At 36.0% G+C, this 25,560-nt stretch overlaps 1 protein-coding gene across 1 annotated transcript in view; it reads right to left on the bottom strand.

Moving 5' to 3' along the window:
• The window catches only part of ZFAT (zinc finger and AT-hook domain containing), a 295,731-nt gene that overhangs the window by 206,455 nt on the left and 63,716 nt on the right, over window positions 1-25,560 (bottom strand). The window contains exon 3 of the mRNA XM_043979739.1: window positions 14,691-14,960. Within this exon, the coding sequence (XP_043835674.1) occupies window positions 14,691-14,960 (270 nt within the window). The remainder of the gene's footprint in view (window positions 1-14,690; window positions 14,961-25,560) is intronic.

Raw genomic sequence — 25,560 nt, 5'->3', positions numbered from 1 at the left:
TGGGGAAAGAGATGATTGATGCAAGAAAATTATGAAAAAATAATTAAGAGCTTGATAGAAGAGACAGGAAAAAATGAACAAAATAATACTGTATTAGAAAACAGAATTGGCCAAATGGAAAGAGGTACAAAAGATGACTAAAGAAAATAATTCCTTAAAAATCAGAATTGGGCAATTGGAATCTAATGACTCTATGAGACATCAAGAAACAATTAAAAAACCATAGAAACAATTAATAATTTCATTAAAAATAATTGATAACAATGAGACAACATACCAAAATTTGTAGAATGCAGCCAGAACAGTACTTTGGGGAAATTTCATATCTCTAAATGTGTATGTCAATAAAAGAATGGAAAAGTCTATTAATGAATTGAGCACACAACTCAAAACAAAACAAACAAACAAACAAAAAAACCCTAGCATAATCTGTAAGGGGGATGAACTAAAAGCCTTCCCAATAAGATTGAGGTGAAGGAAGGATGATGTCCATTATTACCACTATTACTCAATACTGTACTAGAAATGCTAGCTATAACAATAAGACAAGAAAAGAAATTTAAAGAATAAGCATAAGCAAGGAAGAAACAAAACTACTACTCTTTGCAGATGAGATGATGGTATATTTAGAGGATCAGTTTAAAAACTAGTTGAAATAATTAACAACTTCAGCAAAGTTGCAGGATATAAAATAAAAATACAGAAATCAGCATGTCTATATATTACCAATGAAGTCCAGCAGGAAGAGATAAAAAGATAAATGCCATTTGAAATAACTGTAGAAATAAAAAATACTTGACAGTCTACTTGTCAAGTCTAACCCAGGAACTATATGAAGACAATTACAAAACACTTTTCAAACAAATAAAGACATATCTCAATAACTAGAGACATATTAATTGCTCACAGGGAACTAAGCCAAATTTATATAAATTAGATCCATTCCCCAATTGACAAATGATCAAAGGATATGAACAGGCAATTTTCAGGAGAAAACAAAAATAAAGCTACCAATAGTCACATAAAAAATTCTTTAAATCACTATTCATTAGAGAAATCCAAATTAAAACAACTCTGAGGTACTCCTTCACACCTATTAGATTGGCTAACCTGACAGAAAAAGAAAATTTTAAGTCCTGAAGGCGATATGGAAAAATAGGTACACTAATGTCAGTAGAGTTGTGAACTAGTCCAATTATTCTGGAGAACACTTTGGAACTATGCCCAAATGTCCATAAAACTTTTTATCATTTGATCTAATAATACCACTACTAGGTCAATAGTTCAAAGCAATCCAAGAAAAGGGAAAAGGGCCTATATGTACAAAAAATATTTATATCAGCTCTTTTTGCAGTAGGAAAGAATGAGAAACTGAAGGAATGCCTATCAACTGGGGAGTGGCTGAAAAAGTTGTGGTACATGATTGTGATGTGAAGTAGAAATGAGAAGTAGGATGGCATCAGAAAAACCTGAGAAGACTTATATGAGTTTCTGCAGAGTTAAGTGAGCAGAAATAGGAGAATATGATACACAATAAGAGAAATATTGTAAGATCAAGCAGAAATGACTTATCTACTCTGATAAAAACAGTGATCTGAGACAATTCCAAAGGACCCAGGATGAAAAATGCTATCCACCTCCAGAAAGAGAGGTAATGAACTCTGAGTGCAAATTAAAACATACTTTTTTTTTACTTTCTTTATTCTTCTTGTTTTTCCTTGTTTTGTTTTGTTTTTACAATATGGATAATATGGAAATGTTTTACATGACTTCATGTATACAACTGATATTACATTGCTTACCTTCTCAGTGGGTGGGGGAGTGGTAGAAGGGAAAATATTTGGAACTCAAAATTTTTCAAAACAGAACAGACCAGTCCTTGTGAGAGTTTCGGTTCTATGCAACAAAGAGTGGAGAAAGAGACAGCAGGTAATACCTGGAGAAGCTTGTAGTACCTTGGAGTAGTAGTCAGGGATTTGTGTGGTTCTGGCTCCTGTATCTCCAAGGGGGCAATAAGTCAATAGCTGCTGTAATATGCATGCTTCTTTGGAGTTCTTCTTGGTCCATAGTTTAGTTCTGAACCACTTTGGGGCTAAGATACCTCCAAAAGGGGCACTTGAGCAATAACTATTTATCTTATAGATTTGTTGCCTTAACACATGAATCTTATTTCTGCTCAAGCCCCCATGATAAACATTTTTGGCAGACTGGGACATAAGCAGATTGCAGTTTCTTCTCACCTCAGTAGACAGTTAAAAAAAATTTTTTTAAAGACTCTTTAAAATAAATAAATGATTTTTAAAAAAAGAAAAAAACAACATTTATATTTAGTGTTTTCATGAGGGAATTATTTCCCACTATTTCAAGGAAACTGATGTGCTTTTCAAAATCCTGATAATCATTCTAGAAATGAGGAAGAAATGTTGTGTTTCTCCTGTAAGAATTAATGATTGACAATCAACATAGATATTACTTGTTTAAAGCAATCCATGGATGCCAAGTCAAGAAACACTGACATACAGAGTCAAATATTAAGGTTGACATTTTCAGTAACTGAGATAGTAGCATACAGGAAAGAAGCAATCATGATCTAATCAGTCTTACCTATCACTACTGCCATGCAGTGTGTGTTCATGGCACTACTCATGGTGACCCATTCTTGTAATAAGATAAATATTAATAAGTTTATGTTAATAGTATACTTTATATAAATTTAATGAGTGGTGTTTCAAGAAATAACCAATTTTGAAACCAAAATCAGTCCTTAAATTGGCAATTTTGACACATAATTTTATGTAGTGCCATTACCTTGCAAGGATATCTGACGGGTACACTATTTGAATGCAACATAATAATTTTCACTTTTTTTTCCAGTATATATTTACTATAGGCTACAATTCTTTGTAAATACTACTCAACTTATTAAATGAAATTTCTCAGATATCCATAATAATGAGTAAAGAACATTAAGAAAGATAAATAAACCAGTCAGCTTGTTGGTTACACTGTATTGTTACACTGTATTGGTTTACAAAAAAATAAACTATAACATTTATTATTTTTTTATTTTTTATTAAAATAAAATTTTAGCGTAACTTAATCACATAAAATAATTTATTATATGATCGCTCATTATTTTAAGATAAACAAATAAAATGTTATGAAAAATAAAGAGTAATTTATGATTTGGTGAATTCTAAGAATTCTTAGGAATTCTAGTTTCTCATTCTTGAATTCTGAACATTAATCTGTTAAGGAATTTGGAAACACTGAAACCCTACTCATCTTTACATTGTGCCACTTGTCTGTCTAACTTAGCGAAGATCGATCAATCGATCAATCAATCTCTCTCTCTCTCTCTTCCCCCACCCCACCCCCCACACACGCATGCCCTTAATAAATGTGTGAGGTGGGGTTTGAAACTCAGGGTTTCCTAATTTAAAAACTAGCACTTTCAGGGGCAGCTAGGTGGCGCAGTGGATAAAGTAGTGGCCCTGGATTCAGGAGTTCCTGAGTTCAAATCCGGCCTCAGACACTTGACACTTATTAGCTGTGTGACCCTGGGCAAATCATTTAACCCCCATTGCCCTGCAAAAAAACAAACAAACAAACAAACAAAACCCTAGCACTTTCTCCAATAAACCATCTAGTTGACCCACTACTTCCTGAGGCAGAAATTTTCACTTTTGGATAATATAATAGTAAGTTTTTCTTATACATCAGACCAAAAATCTGTCTTGAGGCTATTACCATACAACTCCTTTGATTTCTTTCTGCTTTCTTGGGTCAAACATATCGCATATTTATAAATACTTAAAGATAGTTATCACACCCTCCCCTAAGTCTTTTCTTCAATCAATTTTCATTTGATATTACATGGTGGTCCTTCACTCTGCTACCTGTTCTCCTTTGGATGCCCTCCAAACTCACAGAATCTAATTCAAAAGGCATACCAGAGAAGCAGCTTATTCATCTTATACCCAACCAAGAATTATCATGATCATCATCACAAACACTTTAAGGTTTGCAAAACACTTTTCATATATTATCTCACACTATAAAATATTTAACAAGTGGCCATCCAGCCTCTGCCTGAATATTTCCAATGAGGGAGAATTTTCTACTACTTGAGACAGTTTCTTCTATTTTGTGATAGCTTACCATTGTCCTTCCTATAAATGTAGTCTGACTATTTCACCTCAAATACTCTGGACACTTTGTCTTAAGGCAGGTTAGGACTTCACTAGTTCTTCTGACTCCCTTGTCACTGCTGATTCACATAAAGCTCATTGTCCACTAAAATCTCCAGATCTTTTTCATATACACTGCCCCTATCTTCTATTTGTGAAGTTAATTTTTTTTAATCCACATGTAGAATTGTATACATATTAACATTAAATTTCATTTTATTAGATTCGGTTCAATAATTTGATCTATGAATATCTTCTTAGATACTAGCTCTATAATCCAGGTCATCCCAGTTTTCTGCCATCTGAAAAAAAAAATATCACCTATGTCTCTGTCCATGTTGAATAACACAGGACCAAGGCCAGATCCCTGGAGCATTCCTTTATAACCCTTCCACCAAAATTCATTGACCCATCCATTACTACTCTTTGGGTCCTGTCATTCAACTAGGTGTTCATCCATCTAACTCTACTGTTATTTAGCCCCAAAAGACAGAATAATAAATTCTGTCAAATGCTTTGTTAAAATCTATGCAAACTATGTCCACAGATCCCCCTTATCCATCAGTCTAGTAACCCTGTGAAAAAAGCAAATGGCATTATTCTGACAGGATCTATTTTTGATGAAGTGAAGCTACCCTAATTTAGTAATGCCTTCTCTTTTGTTTAGTCATATAAATTAGACACTTTCAACCACTCAGGGACTGTGTTAATCAGGCTGAATTCATTAGGAGACCCCAGAGAAGTCAAATAAGAGTCAATAATTTAACAGAAAACATGAAAAAGTTTAAAATACATTAGGTGGGGGTATTGCTAACTAAAAATTAAAATATTACATTTAATCTACAAACTGTTAAATACTTATTACTAACATACATATCCTTGAATAAATTTAAATAGTCTCCAAAAATAATATATCCCACAGAAGGAAAGGAAATTTACCAAGTTGATTCGAATTCCTTGCATTCACAATGTCATTATATTATTTAAGAGCTTAACATATTCCTTTCAAAAAGAATGCCTCTTTATGAATAAAGATGAAAGAAAATTATATAAAATAGAATATGCTTGCCTTCCCTATTTATATAAAAACAAAAAAAATTGTCATTTTGAGTAGGATCCATGGCCCAATATTGCCTCTAACTGTAGTCATAGAACCTCAGGATGTGTTTGGGAGTGCAAATTAAAATGAACCCCAAAAGAGAATGAGCTGTACAAAGGAAAAGTGAATTCACCATGACTAGATCTCCAAGCATGGAATGGTCATTTAACAAGGAAGTTATAGACAGGAGTTATACTTTGTGAACAGGTTGGGTTATGTGATCTCTAAGGGTCCCTAAGTCAAGATGATTCTGAAATCAGTCTTGTCTTCTTTAGTAAATTCCCTAAAAAAAGACTTAACTAATGTTAACTTAATTAATAAAGACTCTTAGATTACTTAGACTTCTGGTCTACTTAGTGTACTTAACTCCAGTATATTCAGTCTATCATTCTTAACCTGTATAACTCACTGCAAGTGAAGGGAAAATATGAAGGACTAGACCAAGATTTCTTAAACTTTTTCCACTTGTGATCCCTTTTCATGCAATAAATCTTTATACAACTCCAGGTGTATAGGTATATAAAACAGGTATACATAACCTTTTATTCTTGCCAAAATTTTTGTAACCCTCACATTCAGTGGGTCATAACCCACAGTTTAAGAATCTTTGGATTAGACAAAGATGACTGAGATTTCAAGCCTGGATAATGGAGAATAAGAAATTAAACAAAAAAATAAATAAATAAAGAAGTTAGGGGAGGGGCAGCTAGGTGGCGCAGTGGATAAAGCACCAGCCCTGGATTCAGGAGTACCTGAGTTCAAATCCGGCCTCAGAAACTTAACACTTACTAGCTGTGTGACCCTGGGCAAGTCACTTAACCCCAATTGCCCCACTAAAAAAAAAAAATAAAAAAAGAAGTTAGGGGAAATTGCTAGTTTAAATAGGAAAATAAATTGCATATGATGTGTCAATGGGACATCCAAATAAAACCATACAGGAAATAACAGCACAAGACATTGGGAAAAAGGACAGTAATGGAAATGTATTATATAATTCCACATAATAGACTTCAATTCACAGAATATTGGGGTTGGAAAGAGCCTCAGAAGCCATTTAGTATAACCCAAAGCTGAATATGAATTCCTCTACCATATAACTGACAAATAGCTCTAAAACTATTGCTTAAAGACCTGTGGTTATGGAGTATCCATTACCTACTAAGACAGTTCATTAATATTTTGAATGGCTTTAAATATTAGAAAGTTGGTTTTTTTCCCCTCAAAACAAGGCATAAATTAACTTCTTTTAAAATTTCTTCCTATTGCTTCTAATATTGCCCTCTGGGACCTAGCCCAGAAAATCTATTCACTCTTCTTCATGAGAGTCCTTCAGATATTTAAAGGCAACTATCTTGTATTTAATAAGACTTCTCTTCACAAGGCTAAACATATTCATTTCTTTCAAATCAACACGTGGAAGGCCATTTTCAACTGCATGCATGTGTGAGAAAGTATTTTCACTTTGTTTTTGTTTTAAATGAAAAATACTGAAATAAATGTAATGAAAAATAAGATTTAAGACTGTCTCTACATTTGAGAAAAATATTGCAAACCTTTGTTCAAATAAAAAATACTTACACTAAAATTAAATTTATATATGGTGACTATATTATGCCAAACATTTTCAAAATTGTAACATTTAATTTAAACTGTCACTTATGTTCAACAAAATTTCTAAAACATAGAAACTTAAAATGAAGGTTTGCAGATAGTAAATAGTAAACATATGAGGTCTTCTTGGATTACTTTTTTTCATTCTAACAAAATAACCCAAAACTATAATTAGTTTGATAATTCTATATTTAGAGTTTTCATAATTATAGTCAAATATAATTTTATAATTATATAATATAAATTTTAATTTGGAGTTTTGGGGAACAAAAATTATCATTTTAGTTATCATAAGCATTTCTTTTTTTTTTCTTTTTTTTTTTTCTGGGGCAATGAGGGTTAAGTGACTTGCCCAGGGTCACACAGCTAGTAAGTGTTTCTCAAGTGTCTGAGGCCGGCTTTGAACTCAGGTCCTCCTGAATCCAGGGCCAGTGCTTTATCCACTGCACCACCTAGCTGCCCCCTATCATAAGCATTTAATGAATAAATCTAAAAGAATATTATGAGTTCTTATTGTTCAGTTGTTTTCAGTCATGTTTGACTCCCTATTACCCCATTTGGGGTTTTCTTCTCAAAGATACTAGAGGACATTGACATTTCATTCTCCAGTTCATTTTACAAATGAGGAAAATGAGGCAAACAAGGTTGAGTAACTTGCTCAGGGTGACGAAGCTAATAAATGTCTGGGGCCAGATTTTAACTCAGGAAGATGAGTCTTTGTGACTCCTTGCCTGGTACTCTATCTGCTATACCACCTAGCTGCCCCAGCATTATGAGCAGTAAATTAAATTACCCTGAAGCAACAACACATTTTTGTTGTTCTGAAAGAGGTCCACAGAACAAAAATGTTGGGATCGAGTGCCCTAGGCAATTAAGCCATCCCTTGTAATAAAGAAAAGAAACAATTCAATAAAACTAACCAGCACATAAATTATGTCTACATTTAAAAAAAAAACATAGAAAAGGACAGAAGCTAGGCCAGAAGGAAACACAGAAAGACAGGACAGTTTTGAAAGTTGTTTGATAAATGTTTTAATCCTAAAAGGAAAAGCAAGTTGTATGTAATGGAAATTCACCATTTATTGTACAATCTCTTTTTTCTTCTGCTTTGTACATAAAATTGTTCATTTTTCTTGATGTTTATTAAATCGAGAATTTTTTAAAATATATAAACAGTTTCATCTCCTCTAAATAAGAAAAAAATTTGATATAAAAAATAAGGGAAATTTATAACAAAGAAAATAAAGAAAAGTATCATAATACATATTTAACTCTACAACAACTAAAAACCAATTGAAATGGAAGACTATATAAATATAGGATATCCAAATTAAACTAAACAAGCCAGTTATCAATGAAACACAAAAGGAAAAATAAATTGGGGAGAAAAGCAAAAGTGTTCTCCTGCAAAAAAAAAAAATAAAAATCATGGGGGCAGGTAGGTGGCACAGTAGATAAAGCACTGGCCCTGGAATCAGGAGGACCTGAGTTCAAATCTGACCTCAGACACTTGACATTTACTAGCTGTGTGACCCTGGGCAAGTCACTTAACCCCCATTCTCCTGCAAAAAAAAAAAACAAAAAAAAAACAGAAAAGCAAAAGTGAAATATAATTGTATATAATCATCATAATGCTGCCACACAGTGGCCTGTTTCCTTTATAAAGTCTCTCATAAGAAAATTAGGTGATTTACACAAGAATAGATTTGGACAACTCTTCTGAAATAAAATGACTTGAATAACTTCAGAATGACATCCTTAAGACAAGAAAAGGCATCAATTATATTATCTGGCTATGCCCTCCCTGCAAAATATCCTTTCACTAGTTTACTTTTCCAGACATTTTTCTATTAAATTTCAGATAAACTTGGAGTATGTACCAAATATAATATTTTGCCCAGCCATTGTTCAATGAGAAAAGGTACACCTTGTTTTGCTACAAGCATATTAAGCTGAACAAGTCAGATGATTTCTCTGAAATGTCATTGCATTTTTGTCTATACTTTTCATTCAAATAGCCTTTAATAAAATGCTTATGCCAATTAACCTACATTTTAAGGTTTGAGATAGAAAGAACAGATGACAAAGCTATTACATGTATCCCAGATATAAGACAGCTGAATATTAGATTATCTCTACATAATTAAGATGATACTGCTAGGAAAAAAATGAATGAAAAGTATAGACAGCAACAGAGTGACATTTTGGAAAAGTCATCTGACTTTTTTTAGCTTTTACAGTAATAATAATTTCTCCAAGGAGGAAAAGTATATTGAAAGTCCATTTCAATTATTATCGATCAGGATTACTCAGGACATCACTACAAGTTCTATTAATTGCATGGATGATAAGAATCACTATAGTATAGTCAACAAAGTCAACCTTTTAGTCAGGAAAACATGGATTAAAGTCTCTTTTTTTAACATTCTTTTTTTTTTCCCAAGTTCCAAATTCTATCACTCTCTCCAATCCATTCCCCAGCCCTTTGAGGAGGAAAGCAATATGTGAGAATATTATTATCAGAAGCCCCCTACTGAATGAGCATGAGACCACTCTCAACCAATCAGCTTGAAGCAGTGTGTAAGGCAGTTGGTTTTGTCAGTTGGTGGTTGGAACTTCATAGGGGTTAGCAGCTCTGATTTCTCCTGGAGGGTTTAGGTTTTCCTATTCTTTCAGAGACACTTGTTCTCTCTTTGTTAACCTCTAATATATTTTAATAAATGTTTAATATCTAAACTGCTAAACTGTTGTCCTAGTTAGCTTTCCCCACACAGGGGACAGGTGACCACACACATTTAGTTTTATCCTTCACAAATATGATACCCATTATACATGAGAAGTCATGCAAAACATATTACCATATCAGCCATGTTGCAAGAAGAAAAAGAAAGCAAGAAAACAAAGAGAGGAGGGATGGAATGTTTCAATCTTCACTCTGAGTTCATGAGTTCTCTCTCTAATAGTATTTTAGATCATGTTTCCTTTGGAGTTGTTGTATATCATTGTATTGGTTAAAGTAGCTAAATCTTTCATAGTTGATCACTTATAATATTGCTGTTACTGGGTACAATGTTCTCCTGGTTCTGCTTATTTCACTAAGCATAAGTTTATGTATATAAGTCTTCCCAGGTTTTTCTGAAAGCATCCTGCTCATCATTTCTTATAACACAATAGTATTCTATCACAATCATATACCACAACTTGCTTAGAAATTCTCCAACTGACGGGTATCCCCCTGATTTCAAATTCTTTGCTACCGCAAAAAGAACTGCTATGAATATTTTTGTACAAACAAGTCCTTTTCCCTTTTCTTGGATTGCTTTAAGATACAGATCTAGCATTACTGGGTCAAATGGTGTGTACAGTTTTATGGTTATTAGGGAATAGTTCCAATTTTTTTTCTAGAATGGCCCTGTTTACAACTCTACCAATGATGTATTAGTGTACCTATTTTTCCACAACCTCTCAACATTTATCATTTTCCTTTTCTGTTGTAAGGGTCTTGCCCTCAGATGCCTTCTCATGGCAGAGCTCTCCTACAGTAGCTCTCCAGCAGGTGGTGTCATTCTAATTGTTACATTGTCATGCTTTTTGTTGTTGTTTAGCTGTATCAGTCTTGCTGGATTCTTCATAATCTCATGGATTTGTGTACATCAGGTTTTCTTGGCAAAGATTCTGAAGTGATTTGCCATTTTCTTTTCCAGTGGCAAACAGAGATTAAGTGACTTGCCAAAGGTTGCACAGCTAAAAAGTTTCTGGGATTGATTCTGAATTCAGGTCTTCCTGATTCTAAGCCCAGCCTTCTCTATTCACTGTACCACCAAGCAGTTGAGCCAATGTGAAATGGTGCCTCAGAGTTGTTTTAATTTGCATTTTTCAAATTATTGATTTAGAGCATTTTTCAATAAATAAAGGAAAATGACAGTATCTGCCCTCAAAGTCTTAATGGGAGGATACAACATGCAAACAACTATATGTACAAACAAGATACATATTGGACAAACTGATGATAACCAACAAAGGGAAGATGGATAAGGAAAGGCTTTCTTATAGAAAGTGAAATTCTAGATAGGACCTGAAGAAACCCAAGGAAACCAGAAAACAGAGTTGAGGAAGTTGATAATTCCAGGAATGAGAGATAAGACAGTGAAAATGCACCAAGACAGGAGATGGAATGTCTTGTGCAAGAAATAGAAGGGGGTCACTATCATTGGATTGTAGAGAATATTAAGGGAAGTAAGATGTAAGAAGGACTACCAGGGGCTGTAGAGAGGTCAAGAAGGAAGAGGACTATGAAAAGGCCATTATATTTAGCAATTAAGAGATCATTAGAGAGAGTATTTTAATTGAATGATGAAGTAAGAAGACAGACTAGGGAGTTAAGAGTGAGAAAAGAGAATGTGGAGGCACCAATTTTAGATGGAACTTCTCAAAGAGTTTATCCACAAGAGGAAGGAGAGATATGTGATGATAACTAGTAGGGATAGATGGATCAAGTGAGAGTTTTTTGAGGACAAGGAAGACATGAGCATGTTTATAGGTAATAGGGAAGCAGCCCATGGATGGAAAGAGATTGAATATTAGTGAGAGCAGGGATTCAAATATAGTAAGATTGGGAAGACGGGATAGAATGGAATCATGTGTGTTTGCCTTGACAAGGAAAAGCACCATCTCTTCATTTGAGTTAGGGGTGAAGGAGGACAGTGAGAGAAGACATCTGGACAATACGGGATGAGGAAGAAGCAATATGTGATGAGAAGGAGTTCTTGATGAATGGTCTCAAATTTTTCAGTGAAATACAAGACTGACATGCTAAGGGAAAGGGGGGATATTAAAGGTTTGAGGAAGGATGAAAAGGCTTGGAAAAGCCACTGTAGTGAGTGAAATAATTAAGCAAGTAGAGAGTTATAAAAGGATTGCCTTGCTAAAATACTTACTTGTTGTTGTTCGTCCTTTGTGTTCAAAGAGGACCTTGAAAACTGGGGTGATGTCATGACCTTCAATGAATTGGATTTAAGTGAGAGAAGGCTGTGCAAGGTCACCAGCCTCACTCTCCCCTCTAGAGCCATCTGGGTCCAGTGGCAAGATATATATCAGGATGACTGGAGATGGTCCCAGAAATTTTAAGGCAATTGGAGTCTAGTGACTTTCCTAGGTCACACAGATAGTAAGTGTCTGAGGGGAGATTTTAATTCAGGTCCTCCGGACTCCAGGGACAGTGCTTTATGTACTGAACCACCTACAGCCCAATTGAGACTAAGTAACATAAATTATCAGTGGACTCATTCATCGCAGTCAATTTCATTAAGCAGTATAGGGGTGGTAAGTAAATAAACATTTATTAAGTGCCTACTATGTGTCAGACACCATGCTAAGCCTACAGATACAAAGGTAAAAGATAGTCCCTGCTCTCAAGGAGTTAAAATGAGGAAGATAACATAAAAATGAATATGGATAAAAAAGCTATACAGAATATATTGAAAATAAACAACAGAGGAAAAGCATTAGATTAAGAAGGATCAGGAAAAGAGCAAAGGCAATGGTTGGTGGAAGTAATGTAAGGCTGAGACTTACCAGAGCAAGATCAGCAATTGGATAAGAGGGCAAGAGCCTCAAGAGAAGAAGAAATAATAGAGCTGAACTTGTTTACCAATGGGTCAAGACTGGGAAACAGGGAGAGATAGCCAGTGCAAAGGTGAAGACTTGGGTAAGAACGGAAGGGTGCAAGCACTGGATGTCACAGAGAAGATGAAGAACCAGGTCAGTAGTTGAAAGGCAAAGGAAGAGATGGAATGAAAATAGATTAAGATCAGATAAAGGAATTTCAGAGTTCAGGCATATAAATGTGGAACACCTGCAGGTTAAAGCAAGATCAATGGCATCATTCTGTCTGTGTGTGTAGCTGAGGTGAGGTAGAGTAATAAGTCACAGAAAATGAGTAAATTGAGAAACTAGGAGGTTAGGGTGTTTAAGGGCTGATGGATGGCTCGATAGACAGACAGGCATGTGTCTATATGTACATATGTGTGTATTGAAGCCTGCTAGTATGAGAGCAGAAGAAAAAGACTATGAGTCAGACACTAAACTCATTGAGGAAGGAAAGAGAATGTCCCAGAGGCTGATATATAACAGTGACCAGAATCTTGTTTTGGTAATAAATATGGTTTAAAAAAAACCCAAATGAGGAAAAGCTATTGAGTGAGGATAAGAGGAGAACCTGGAAATGGCAATGAGGAGTAAAGAATATTCTAACTCCCCCACCACAATCAAGGAGTGGGGAGGTATAAGTACAACCTTTGTTGGAAAGGGTAGCCAGGGAAGCTAGCTGTGTCATCAGAAGGGTGTCAGGATTAAGCGAGTACAAGAAGACAGGGAGAGTGAAAGGGGGGGGAAAAGTGCGTTACCTATGGTTTAAACATTCCAAAGCATTTAGTGAAAGAGATGTGTAGTTTAAGATAGGATGGTGGGGTTGTTGGGTTGAGAAAGATGTGAATAAGGAAGGAGGCTGCAGGAAACAAAGAATATGGTTTGAACAATTACATACAAGAGTTCACAATCACTGGAATGAGAAGAGCATTAACAGAATCGGAGTCAGTTAATCACTGAGGAATGAAATCAGATTCCTAGGGGGTTATCCTCAGGTCAGATCTCTGGGGATCAGAGAGTTGTATATAACTGGAAACCGGTCAATAAGTATCCAAAGCATGATGGAATGACTGGCCCAGAGAGGCTAGAAAGCTCCCCTCCTCCCTGGGAAGGTACAGGTAAGGTAACTAGTATGAAGGTGGAGTTGAAAGAAGGCAGAGAGCATACTAGGGTTGCACTGGAGAACAAAATGGAATTGCTGACCCAGGGAGGCTAGGACCATTACAGGAAGGCTAGAATGATCTCCTCCTCCAGGAAGGAGGGGGAAGCTTTATTCTTCAACTCAGAAATTGATTGACTCTTGCCTTATTACATTTCCAACTTGAAATTCTCTCTCAAAATTCCTTTCTGGCCTAAGGCCTACTCTAAACTTGCCTTGTTGAAGCAGTCTTACCATGCTTGATCATCCTCAACAGACATTCATCTATATTCATCAAGGTTCTCTATAATTTGGCTCCAACACACCTTTGTAGGCTTATCTAATATTACTGTTCTTCATGAAGCCACTGTTCTCAACACACTGGCAAATTCAGTCTCCCAAATATGCTCTGTGAATTTCAGCCTCTGAACTTTGACTCACTCTCCCACTCATTCCCAGCTTCTCCATCTATACAAATCCTTCAAAGCTGACATCTAATCCCCACCTTTAATGTAACACCTTCCCATTTCAAGGTACCCAAAAGTGAGCTCTCTTTTTTCTGAATACCTATAGTAATCCCTGTCTATAGTTCAATTGACAATGAATCAATAGATAGAACTGTGACATCTTCTTTGCTATTTTATTTGAATGTTATTTAAATTTTGTATTGTTACTCAATTTTCTATATACAAATGCCATGTTTCTCCAGTTATATTGTATGTTCCTCAAGGACAAGCGATGTCTTACACTTCATTGTGTCATCTATAGCACCCAGAACACATCTTTACAAAAAGAAAGTATTTAATAAATATTTGTTGACAAGATTCAAAAGTAGTTTAACAGAATTTGATAAATATCTGTCTCAATGGATGACATGCATTCAAATACATGATATTTAGAAATATGAACTGAATTAATGGAAATCATATGAAATCATGGCTAACTTATGAGAAGCAGGGATACTATTAAAATATATTGCTATGTTTTATGTAAAGAAGTCATTTACCTGGCTCACCTTCTTCTTCTATATTCAACACAATAATACAGATGTGCTTTCTTAGTTGACGAGTGTTAGAGAATTTCCGACAACATTTACTGCATTCCAAGTTGCCAGGAACCACTTCAGGAACTTCAGGAAGGCTATTTTTTTCAGGAGAAGCCAGCTGATTTTCTTCATTTGGACTACAGTTATTATTTTCAGGCAATTCCTCATCAGGGCAGAGCTTCTTAGTTGAGCCTTTTGGTCTTCCACGTTTTCTCTTCACTACCAAAAGCTCTATAAAGGAGCATAAAAAACAAAAAATGATGACACAGTTGCATGAAGGGGTGGAAGGAGATGTTAGGAAGTGAGGTCATGTATTGAAACAACGAAGTTTGAAAATACAGGTAGCATTTCACATTTTAGCTATCAAAGCAAATTCTAACACCAAAATGAGAAGGGAAAAAAAGTCAGGGTGCTAACAGCTGTGCACTAATAACAGCCTTACAAACTGGCACCATTATAGCTATTTAGCAACCTATAATATATTCAACAGTTTTAGAACCCTGACACCTTTCTTTCTCCACTCTGAAATATTTTATCTGAGCAGTTATATGCAACTTCTGTGAAAGCTGTTATGATTTAAGTTATGACTGACAGCTCCCAGATCAGAAATCATGTTCTTTGTTAACCATCATTTTAATTTAAAGTCAGTTCCAGAAAAATGCTAAACACTTCTTTGAAATGGGCTCTAAAAATAAAAGGCTGCTTTAACTTAAGCTCGTTGTGTTTTTAATGAGTTGCACAACCATTCAAACCACTTCTCCAAATCATAATTATTTGAGTCAAATTGTCCAGAAGGAGGGGAAAAAATACAACCCAAAGCAAGAAACTAAAGAACTAAAAATAAATAATAATTTTACATAGTTTCCTAGCGACCAACTGAATTTAAATGTCAGGAATGGAAGAGCTGCATTAGAAACTTTAAAATTACTTTGCAACTTTAAATTCTTTAAATTCTTTTTAAATTCTTCTACTTCTTCATGATGAAAATTTTTTTTTAAAATAAGGCAGATATTGGGGAGGGACCCAAATGTTGGATTTATGTAAGAATAGGATAATGCTTCTATGAAAGAATTTGAGGGGGTCCACTAACATCCCTCCACACACCCATATCCCTTTCTCCCTCTCCTCAAAAAATCACCTATGTTCAGCCTGCCACAGATGCCTGAAATTCCCATCATTAAAAATTCATTCCTCATTCCTTTGGATTAAGTGGGGACCAAGATGGATAAATTTGGAACAAGTAAATGGGAAGGGGGTCAGAGTAACATGGAGATAGTGTTGAGAGGGGTGTATACAAGACTCGGGATCCTGGAAGTAAATATCTGAAGAAAGTGGAGATGGAAGGGTAGCAAACCCCCCACACACACACACTTTTCCTAATTTACAATTTTGTGTAGGTTATTTGCTGCTATACTTGAATGTGTCTTAAATACTGATGCTGGTTATCTGAATAGTTTTCTTTTAATCATTCAAATGTCCATTTTTACAGAGGAATGAATCTTCAAAATGAAGAGTTGCGTATCAAGATGACATAAATACATACATATATAAAACACATATACTTATAATAAACACCATTCCTAATGTCAAGAAGCAGATAAAGCTTGAATTTCCAGGACAAAGAAAGGTACTCAGATAGTAAGTAACCAGTGGAAGAAGTGAGAAGAGTGCCAAAGGAAAAAGAAGTTGCTTGTATTCAGAAATAAAACAGAAGATATCAGCAGAGTGACTAAGAGAGTTAACTCCAACAATATATTGTTTACAAGAAAAACACTTGAAATAAAAAGATTCACAGAGGTTTAAAATAAGGAATCAAAGCAAAATCTATTATGCTTCAGCTGAATACAAAAAAAAAGCAGTAATAACAATTATGTTATTAGATTTAATTTAAAAATAAAAAGAGAAACATTTTGTTCAACAGTAACAAATTGATTTCAATATTTAAATATAGGTGCAAAAATGGCATAGCTTCTAAATATTTAAAGGAAAAATTAAATTAATTACGAGGAAAAATAGCAAAAAGCATAGCAGTAGGGAGCAGAAAAGGAGAAGAGAGGGAGAAGGAAAGGGAGATAGGGGAGGGTGAGAGGGAGAGGAAGAGAAGGAGTGAGGGGGGGGAAGGAAGGAAGGGAGGGAGGGAGGAGGGAGGGAGGGAGGGAGGGAGGGAGGGAGGGAGAGAGAGAGAGAGAGAGAGAGAGAGAGAGAGAGAGAGAGAGAGAGAGAGAGAGAGATCTTAAATAAGAAAGAAGGACCTAAATAGAATTTTACAATAATTCTGCGAGTTACTGAATGAAAACACAAATGTTACACTTCTATTTGTCATAGTACTGGGAATTATGGCTGTAGTAATAAGACAAGAAAAAAAGAGGGAATAATAATATATAAATAATGAGCAAAATGACCATATTTGTCAGATTGTAAAATGATGTACTTAACTCTAAGGAGTAAATTAAAATAATAACTTCAGAAAATTTGTAGAATGTAAAATAAATTTATATAAATCATCAGCATTTTTCTATAATACCAATAAAACCCAGCAGGAAGAAACTAAAAGAGCAATTGTACTTAAAATAACTAAAGAATATATAAAACACATGGGAGCCTACCTACCAAGATATTCACAAAAACTACATAAATACAAATATTAACTATGGTTCACAGAAATAAAGACAGACCTAAATATTTGGGAAAATCTTAGTTGTTCATGGGTAGGATAAGTCATTATAATAAAAATGACAGTACTACCTATAATAATTGACTTATATGATACTATACCACTTGAACCAATAAAAGATTACTTTTAGAACTAGAAAAAATAATAAAATTCATATGGAGAAAAAGAGATTGAGAAACTCTGGGGAAATAAGGAAACAAGCAAATGATGAAGACCCAGCAGTGCCATATCTCAAACTATATTGCAAAAACAGTAACTCTCAAAATAATTTACACTGGTTAAAAAAACAGACTGATCAGTGGAACAGATTAGCCACACAATATACAAAAGAAAATAAATGTACCCTACTATTCAAGAAACACAAAAATCCTAGCTACTGTGAGTCAGTCAATATTATATAATTTATTAAGTCAATGTATTAATTACCTACCATGTGCCAGACATTGTGCTAAGCACTGGAAATACAAAGAAAGGCTGAAAATAATCCCTGCCCTTGAGGAGCTAACAAATTAATGGGATAAGAACTCGCTATTTTACAAAAACATCTAAGAAATTTGGACAACAACATAAAAGAAATTAGATAGACCAACATCTCACAACTTATACCAAATTAAGCTTCAAATAGATAAGCAATGTAGCTTTAAAACATCATATCAATTAGAGAAAAATGGAAAATCTTATCTATTAGATGGATAGATGAAAAGTCCATAATCAAACAAGGAGTGAAGAAAATCACAAACGACAAAATGGATAATTTTTATAATATAAAATTAAGAAGTCTTTGCTCAAACAAATACAATATAGCAAAGATCAAAAGGGAAATAATTAAGTGGGAAAAATCATTGTAACAAGTTTCTCTGATGAAAGTCTCATTTCCAAGATATATAAAGAACTGGTTCAAATTTATAAGACTAAGAATCATTTCTGAAAGATAAGAAGTTTAGGGATATAATCAGATAGTTCTGAAGGGAAGAAACCCACTCTATCCATGACCATTAAAAAAAAATGTTCCAAATCTCTATTAGCAAAATGCAAATTAAAACAATTCTGAGATTCAACTTTATATTCATCAAATTGGCCAAAAAAAAAAGGGGAGGGGGGGAATGATCAATGTTGGAGGAGCTGTGGGAAAACACTTACATTGATGCATTCTTTGTGGGCCTGTGAATGCATACAACCATTTTGATAAACAATTGGGAAAATTACAATTCATGCCCGTTGATGATTTGAAAGAGACATGGAAAGATGTATGTGAACTGATGCTGGGTGAGATGAGCAGAACCAAAACAATTTATACCATTGGTAGCAAATGCAAATTGAATCAGGGGCCCCTAATCATACATAAGAATCCTTAACTGTGCATATTACCTTAGAAAATCATGTATTAACATTTTATATGTGCTACTATATTATTATTTATTTCATTAAATCTATTCCAATTACATTTTAATCTGGTTAGAACAGAACTCTGGAGTGTTGCAGGTTGAATGTTTGACACCTCTTATTTATACTATAACATCAATATTATACAAATGAACAATATAAACTGTTGAAGAATGACATAAGTAGAACCAGGAGAACAACTTATACAGTAACAACAACCCTGTAAGGACAAATGACTTTGAAAGCTGTAAGAACTATAATCAACACAATGACCATCCATGATTTCAAAGGATTTATGACAAAACATCAGCCTCCTTAGAGAGAGGAGATAGATTTAGTGTGTAAAACGAAACATATTTTATATAAAACCACTGAGGGAATTTATTTACTTCACTATGAATATCTGTTACAAGGAATTTTTCCTTTCTTATTTTTCAATGGGATGAGAAAGGAAAAAAATAAATTTATGTTAATTAAAATATTTGTTAAAATAGTGGAGGGGGATGCCACAGATGTGGAATGTTACATGAACTTTCAGATGAGATCATTCTATTGTTAATCTTGCTTAATTGTTTTGCTTTGTTAAAAGAGATCTCTCTAGGAATAGAAAAATGTGTAAATGTAATGTAAAAAAGGCGCATTAATAAAAATGTTTTTAGAATAAATCAGTAGAGCTGGGGAGAAGGGAAGATTTGAGCTGAGAGAATGAAGCAACATGAAGGGGAAGGGAAGCAAGGGCTACCAGGGGATTATGGTCTGCACCTGGGCTGGGGGGAAGTGTAGGAGGCACCTAGGTGAAGACCAAGGTAAACTGGCAGGAAAAGCAGGAGTTAAACTTGGCTTATGTCAGATGCTTAGCCTAAAATTTCTCTAAGAGTTGCTCCTATGGCATTCCTCTATCTGATGATAAACTATCATTCTATCTCTCCTAGCTATTTTACCTATATCATCCCTTCTAAATCTACTCTTCATTTCATCATGTCCTTCAAACTCTCCACTCACTTAGTATTTTCATAGACTATTAATCTTGCTCAGACCTCACTTTCCTCCCTTTGTAATCTGAACCATATAATGACCAATTCAGCTTCCCACTGTCCTCTACGGAGTTCTCCCATTCTTTTCATCTCAAAACCCCTTGACAACCACCTTACTTCTTTCTTCCTTTCCCCTATGCACTGTAAATAAGGTGGCTTATGCTTGCCATGTTGCTTGCTCTACTTATGTCCATGATCACTTCCCCTTCCAATTTCTCAAACAGAATACAACTTCAATCCCTATCCCTTTCCTTCTAATCTTCAGCCTCTTCCTATCTACTGGTTCCTTCCCTCCTGTCCCCTTCAAGCATGCCCAAGTAGCCCCCAACCTTAAAACAATATTTGTAAGGTACAAAAATCCCTCTCAAATGTTCATCCTATTAGCTCTTCTCGCTTTCTCAGGCAGCTACTGGAAAAAGCTATCATTTAAACTCACTATTTTCTTTTCTTCTGCTCTCATTAACTTCTCAACCCTTTGCAATTCTGGCTTCAGACTTCATTATTTAAACTGAATCTGCTCTCTCCAAACTCATCATTCTGAAAGATGAAATCAACTTTGTAACAACACCTCCTCAGATCACTTCCTACCTGGCTGCTGTACTTTATCATGCCCCATTTAGTAACCTCCCCACCATCACTTTCAGCTTCTTTTTATGTGCTGTAAGCTGCCCCATTAGATTGTGAACTCCTTGGGGTTAGGAACTTTCTTGTGCCTTGCTTTGCATCATTGTGACTGGCACATAATAGGCGATTTTTAATTGCCAAATCTGATGATCTGTTCAATCTTCCTTCTCTTCTACTTAATAAATCATTCTACTGCATTTGTGCCTGTCAATTACTCCTTACTACTGAATACTCTTTCCTTTCTGGGTTTTTGTGGCAATAACTTCTCCTTGTTCTTCTTCTACTTGTCTAAACACTCCTCAATCTCCTTTTTGGCTCACCATCCATATTATTCCCCCTAATTACAGATGTCCTTGAAACTCTATGCTCAGACCTCTTTCTCTGTCGTTCCTGTCTTCCCTCTTCCCCTTCTCCTCCCCTCTTACTTTCCCTCTCCCCCCCCCATTTTCACCTTGACCCCATATTAAAAATCAGTTGCCATGGGTCTAATTATCATCTTTATATAAGAAATCCCTGGATCTATACATCCAGCCTATGTCTCTCCCCTAAGTTTCACTCCCGTTCACCAAATGCCTACTGGAAAAATCAAACTGGATATCCTACAGACATCAACATAGTCGATGGCCAATAAACATTATCAAGTTCCCACTATGTGCCAAGCACTGTACTGGGCACCAAGGCACAAATGAGAAAAAGAAACAGTCCCTGCCCTCAAAAATCTTAAAATCTAATGGCACAAGACAGCATGTAAAAGAAAGCTGAAAAGGGGAGAGGGAAACAGAGTGGGGTGCTGCCAAAAGTACCCAGAATGAAGGAATACAGAAAGGTAGAATTCCAAGGGAATTTTCAGGTAATTACTTCTACTCCTCCATAAACCAAGAATCTCCCCAGCAGCGTCCTGACAAACCACTCTGCAGCTAATAAATGATTTGTTCTGACTCAATATTCCATCTTTATTGCATCATTTAAAAATATTTCACATGCCAAGAAACTCAAATAGAATACTGAAGACAAAAAAATATGGTCATGTCAAAGACAAGTGTGTGAGATCAGTTACTGTGTGGTTTATATAAAAAATCATGTAGGGGGCAGGTAGGTGGCACAGTCGATAGAGCACAGGCCCTGGATTCAGTAGGACCTAAGTTCAAATCTGGCCTCAGACACTTGACACTTACTAGCTGTGTGACCCTGGGCAAGTCACTTAACCCTCATTGCCCCGCCACCCCCCCCCCAAATCATATTAACTCTAGAATATAGGGAGAATCTGACACACTAAATACATAAATACAGAAGAGGTCTCCTTTTTACTTAACTTTCAGTGACACTGCCTTTGATTAACAAAGTCCACCATACAATTACAAAATCACAGGGTTGTAAGGGAAGTTAAAGGTCCCCTAATCACAAACATGAGGCTACATCTTCATAACACAAAATAGATAATGAAACATGTTTTTGATTGATTTTCAGTGGTGTCAGACTCTTCATGACCCCAGTTGGGGTTTTCTTGGCAAATATACTGGAGTGCTTTGGCATTTCCTTCCCAAGCTCATTTTACAGATGAGGAAACTGAGGCAAAGAGGGTTAAGTGAATTGCCCAGGGTCACACAGCTTGAACTCAGGAAGATGAGTCTTTCTGACTCCATGTCCAGAATTATATCCACTGTGCCACCCAGCTGCCCCCATGAAACATCTAGCACACATCAAAATATGGGCAATAAAAGTCTGTATGGGGTGCAGCTAGGTGGTGCAGTGGATAGAGCACTGGCCCTGGATTCAGGAGGACCTGAGTTCAAATCTAGCCTCAGACACTTAACACTTATTAGCTGTGTGATCCTGGGCAAGTCACTTAAACCCAACTGCCCCGCACAAAAAAAAAAAAAAAAAGAAAAAGAAAAAAGAAAAAAAAAAAGTCTGTATGGAATCAAACCTGTATTAAATGTGGAACTTACTAGTCCAGTAGGGCAACACATATTTATTGCAAACCTATGTCTAGGGGGCAGCTAGGTGGCACAGTGGATAAAGCACCGGCCTTGGATTCAGGAGGACCTGAGTTCAATTCCAGCCTCAGACACTTGACACTAGCTGTGTGACCCTGGGCAAGTCACTTAATCCTCATTGCCCTGCAAAAAAAAAAACCCAAAACCCCCAAAAAACCTATGTCTAACTGAACAAGAGTCCTCAACAGCAAGAAAAAGAGGAGATAAAAAAGTTGATTAAATTAGTTCAATCAGTCTAATTATTACCAGGGGGTGATGCTGGCCTACTGTGGCATGTCTTGGTGGAACTAGAGTTAGAAGACCTGGGTTCAAGTTCCTGCCCTCCCACCTAGCAGCTGTGTGACCTTGGGCAAGTCATTATCCCCAATATCTTTTGCACCCACTGTCCACTCTCTGAAAGACATGGCCCCATCTTAGTTCAGCTGTCATCACCTTTCACTTGAACTACTGCAATAGTCTCCTAACTGATCTTGATTCCCCTTTCTAAAGTCTTCCCCTTTCTAATTCATCCTCCACAGGGATGATAAACTAAATCCTAAAGCACCAACCTGAAAATGTTATTACCCTGTTCAAAAAGTGTCAGTGGCTCCTTATTGCCTCTGTTGGTGCCTAAGAGTCCTTCACAATCTGTTGCCCTTCTCTCCTTCCTCCTTCACAAGTTCTACATGCCAACCAAACTGGACTTATAGCTGTTCCTCATCCACACCATTCCATCTCCAGGATTTCACACAAGCTATCTCTCATGTCTGGAATGCTCGCCCTTCTCACTTCAGCACTTAGAATCCCGTTTCCTTGGCAAAAAAAAAAAAAGAAAAAAAAAAAAGGAAGTTAAGAAAAATCTGAAGGGTGAAAATTTTGAACTAATGAATTGATTGATGAGCCTAAATCAGTTGCCAACTCCTACATGAGGCCATTTCTGAACCCGGATGCTATTTCCTTATCCTACCCCAAAGTTATCTTGTATATGTTGTATATTTATTCCTACAAGGAGTTTAACCACAAGGCAGTTGTGATTAACATTGGATCCATGGGCATAGCTTCTGAAGGTACAACCTAGAGGATACTCTTCTAGATGGGGAGCAGCAGAGGAATAGTTGGATGGAATCTGGAGCACTGTATGCTCTGAAACCAACTAAACATAATGAATTGGGTTAGTCTACAGCTCACTTGCCAATCAAGACAACATAGAACCAGGCTCATAGTAGGTGAATAATATATGCTTGCTTATTGACAAAATTTATCTAAGCAGCAGTTTTCACATGTGAAAAATGGGAATAAAAATACTCTTAACCACCTCACAGAGTACATCTGAAAGAATTTTAGAAACAAATACTCTAAATCTTAAGGTTTTATTTTTGTTTTTATTATATAAGCATCTAAATATGGTGACTATATCAACAGCTGTTTAACTTCAGTGGTGAGCAAATCTCAAACCCAGTAGAATTTCATGATGAATTTTAAATTATTTTTAATTACTAATCAAGTCATATAAATGTTACATTCTTATATGCTCTCATAATGACTATCTGTGATGAATGGCTAAAACACAGATTTAGAAATCACAGATGAATTTGAAAAATGCTAGAAAGCTAATGTAAAGTTCTCAAAATCTGACAATGCTAGGAAATCAATGGTCCTAGATGGTGAAGAATAAAGTCTTTGGTCCAATGTGTCCTTTTCTGCCAGCCCTGGATTCAGGAGGGCCTGAGTTCAAATCCAGCCTCTGACACTTAACACTTACTAACTGTGTGAACCTCGGAAAGTCATTAACCCTCACTGCCCCACAAAAAAACAACAACAACATCAACAAAAAAAAAAGCAAACAAAAAACCAATGTGTCCTTTTCTGAATGACTCTATCTGTTCCCTCCACCTAGGAAATCTATACTGAACTCTGTAAATAGGGCATTATAGAAGTAGGACATACATTAAAAATTAGTAAGTTCAAACCTTCATTTTAAAGATGAAGAAAATGAAAACTAGAGATCAAAAATGAAATGATTAAGGTCACAAACAGCTCAAGACAGGGTCCAGGTCTACTCACTCCAAGTCCCAGTGCTCTTTCCACTGTGCCAAAATGTCTTTGATTATGGCTATCTTTCTTCGGACTATATCTTATATGAGGAAAATAGTTTTGTTAAAAAATTATAAAATAGAGTGAGTTCTCAAACTCATGACATGATTGCTCAAGAAAACATCCAAATAATGCCATAGGACAATTCCTGGAGCACCAAAATCCACAGAAGAATGTGCTGAAATCATCTTCTAACCAAGGACAGCTTGGAAGGTTGGAATGAGGGAGCTGCTGTGCTGAGACAGGAGTGAAGCCCAACCCCAACAGTCACCCTGACACAGAGCCAGTCCCAGGAAGGCCTCACCAGAGAAGGAGACCCACAGAGCCTCTGAATCAGCTGAAGTGCCAGTGTCATCTGGAAATAAGCTCACAGTCTGATGAGAGGGCTGAGCCCTCAGCAGGGAGGAGATTACAGGGGTCTATGCTAGTACTGAAGCAGAACTTGGCTTTTTCACCCCTGCTGGGAAACAGTAGCAGTGGCCCAGGCTGGGGAGGGGCACAGGCTCATGAGAGCTGACAACCATAATGCACAAAGCTGGTTGATTAGCAAGTTGGTCTGAGGTCATCTATGGACCATGGAACAGGCCAGGCTGGTGAAGAACCTGATTCTACTTAAATCATACCACCTGGGACTTCTAAAGCTGGGGATACTGCAGCCTGGAAACAGTGCTCCACTTTAAGGAGCTAAAAGTCAAGTAAAAGAAAGGCAAGATGAACAGACAGAGAAAGGTGAGGACCGTAGAAAGTTTCTTCAGTGACAAGGAAGACCAACGGGCACCCTCAGAGGAAGATGTCAACATCAGGGCCCCTATATCTAAAGCTTCCAAGAAAAATATGAATTGGTCTCAGGCCATAAAGGTGCTCAAAAAGGACTTGGAAGATAAAGTTAGAGAGGTAGAGGAAAAAATGGGAAGAGAAATGAGGTTAATGCAGGAAAGACATGAGAACAATGTCAACAGCTTGAAAAGTCAAATTGGCCAAATGGAAAAGGAGATACAAAAGCTCTCTGATGAAAATAATTGCCTAAGAATTAGGATTGAACAAAT

This window comes from Dromiciops gliroides, chromosome 1, assembly GCF_019393635.1.
Source record: "Dromiciops gliroides isolate mDroGli1 chromosome 1, mDroGli1.pri, whole genome shotgun sequence".
NCBI classification, from domain to species: Eukaryota; Metazoa; Chordata; class Mammalia; order Microbiotheria; family Microbiotheriidae; genus Dromiciops; species Dromiciops gliroides.
This window is presented reverse-complemented; position numbering and strand designations above follow the sequence as displayed.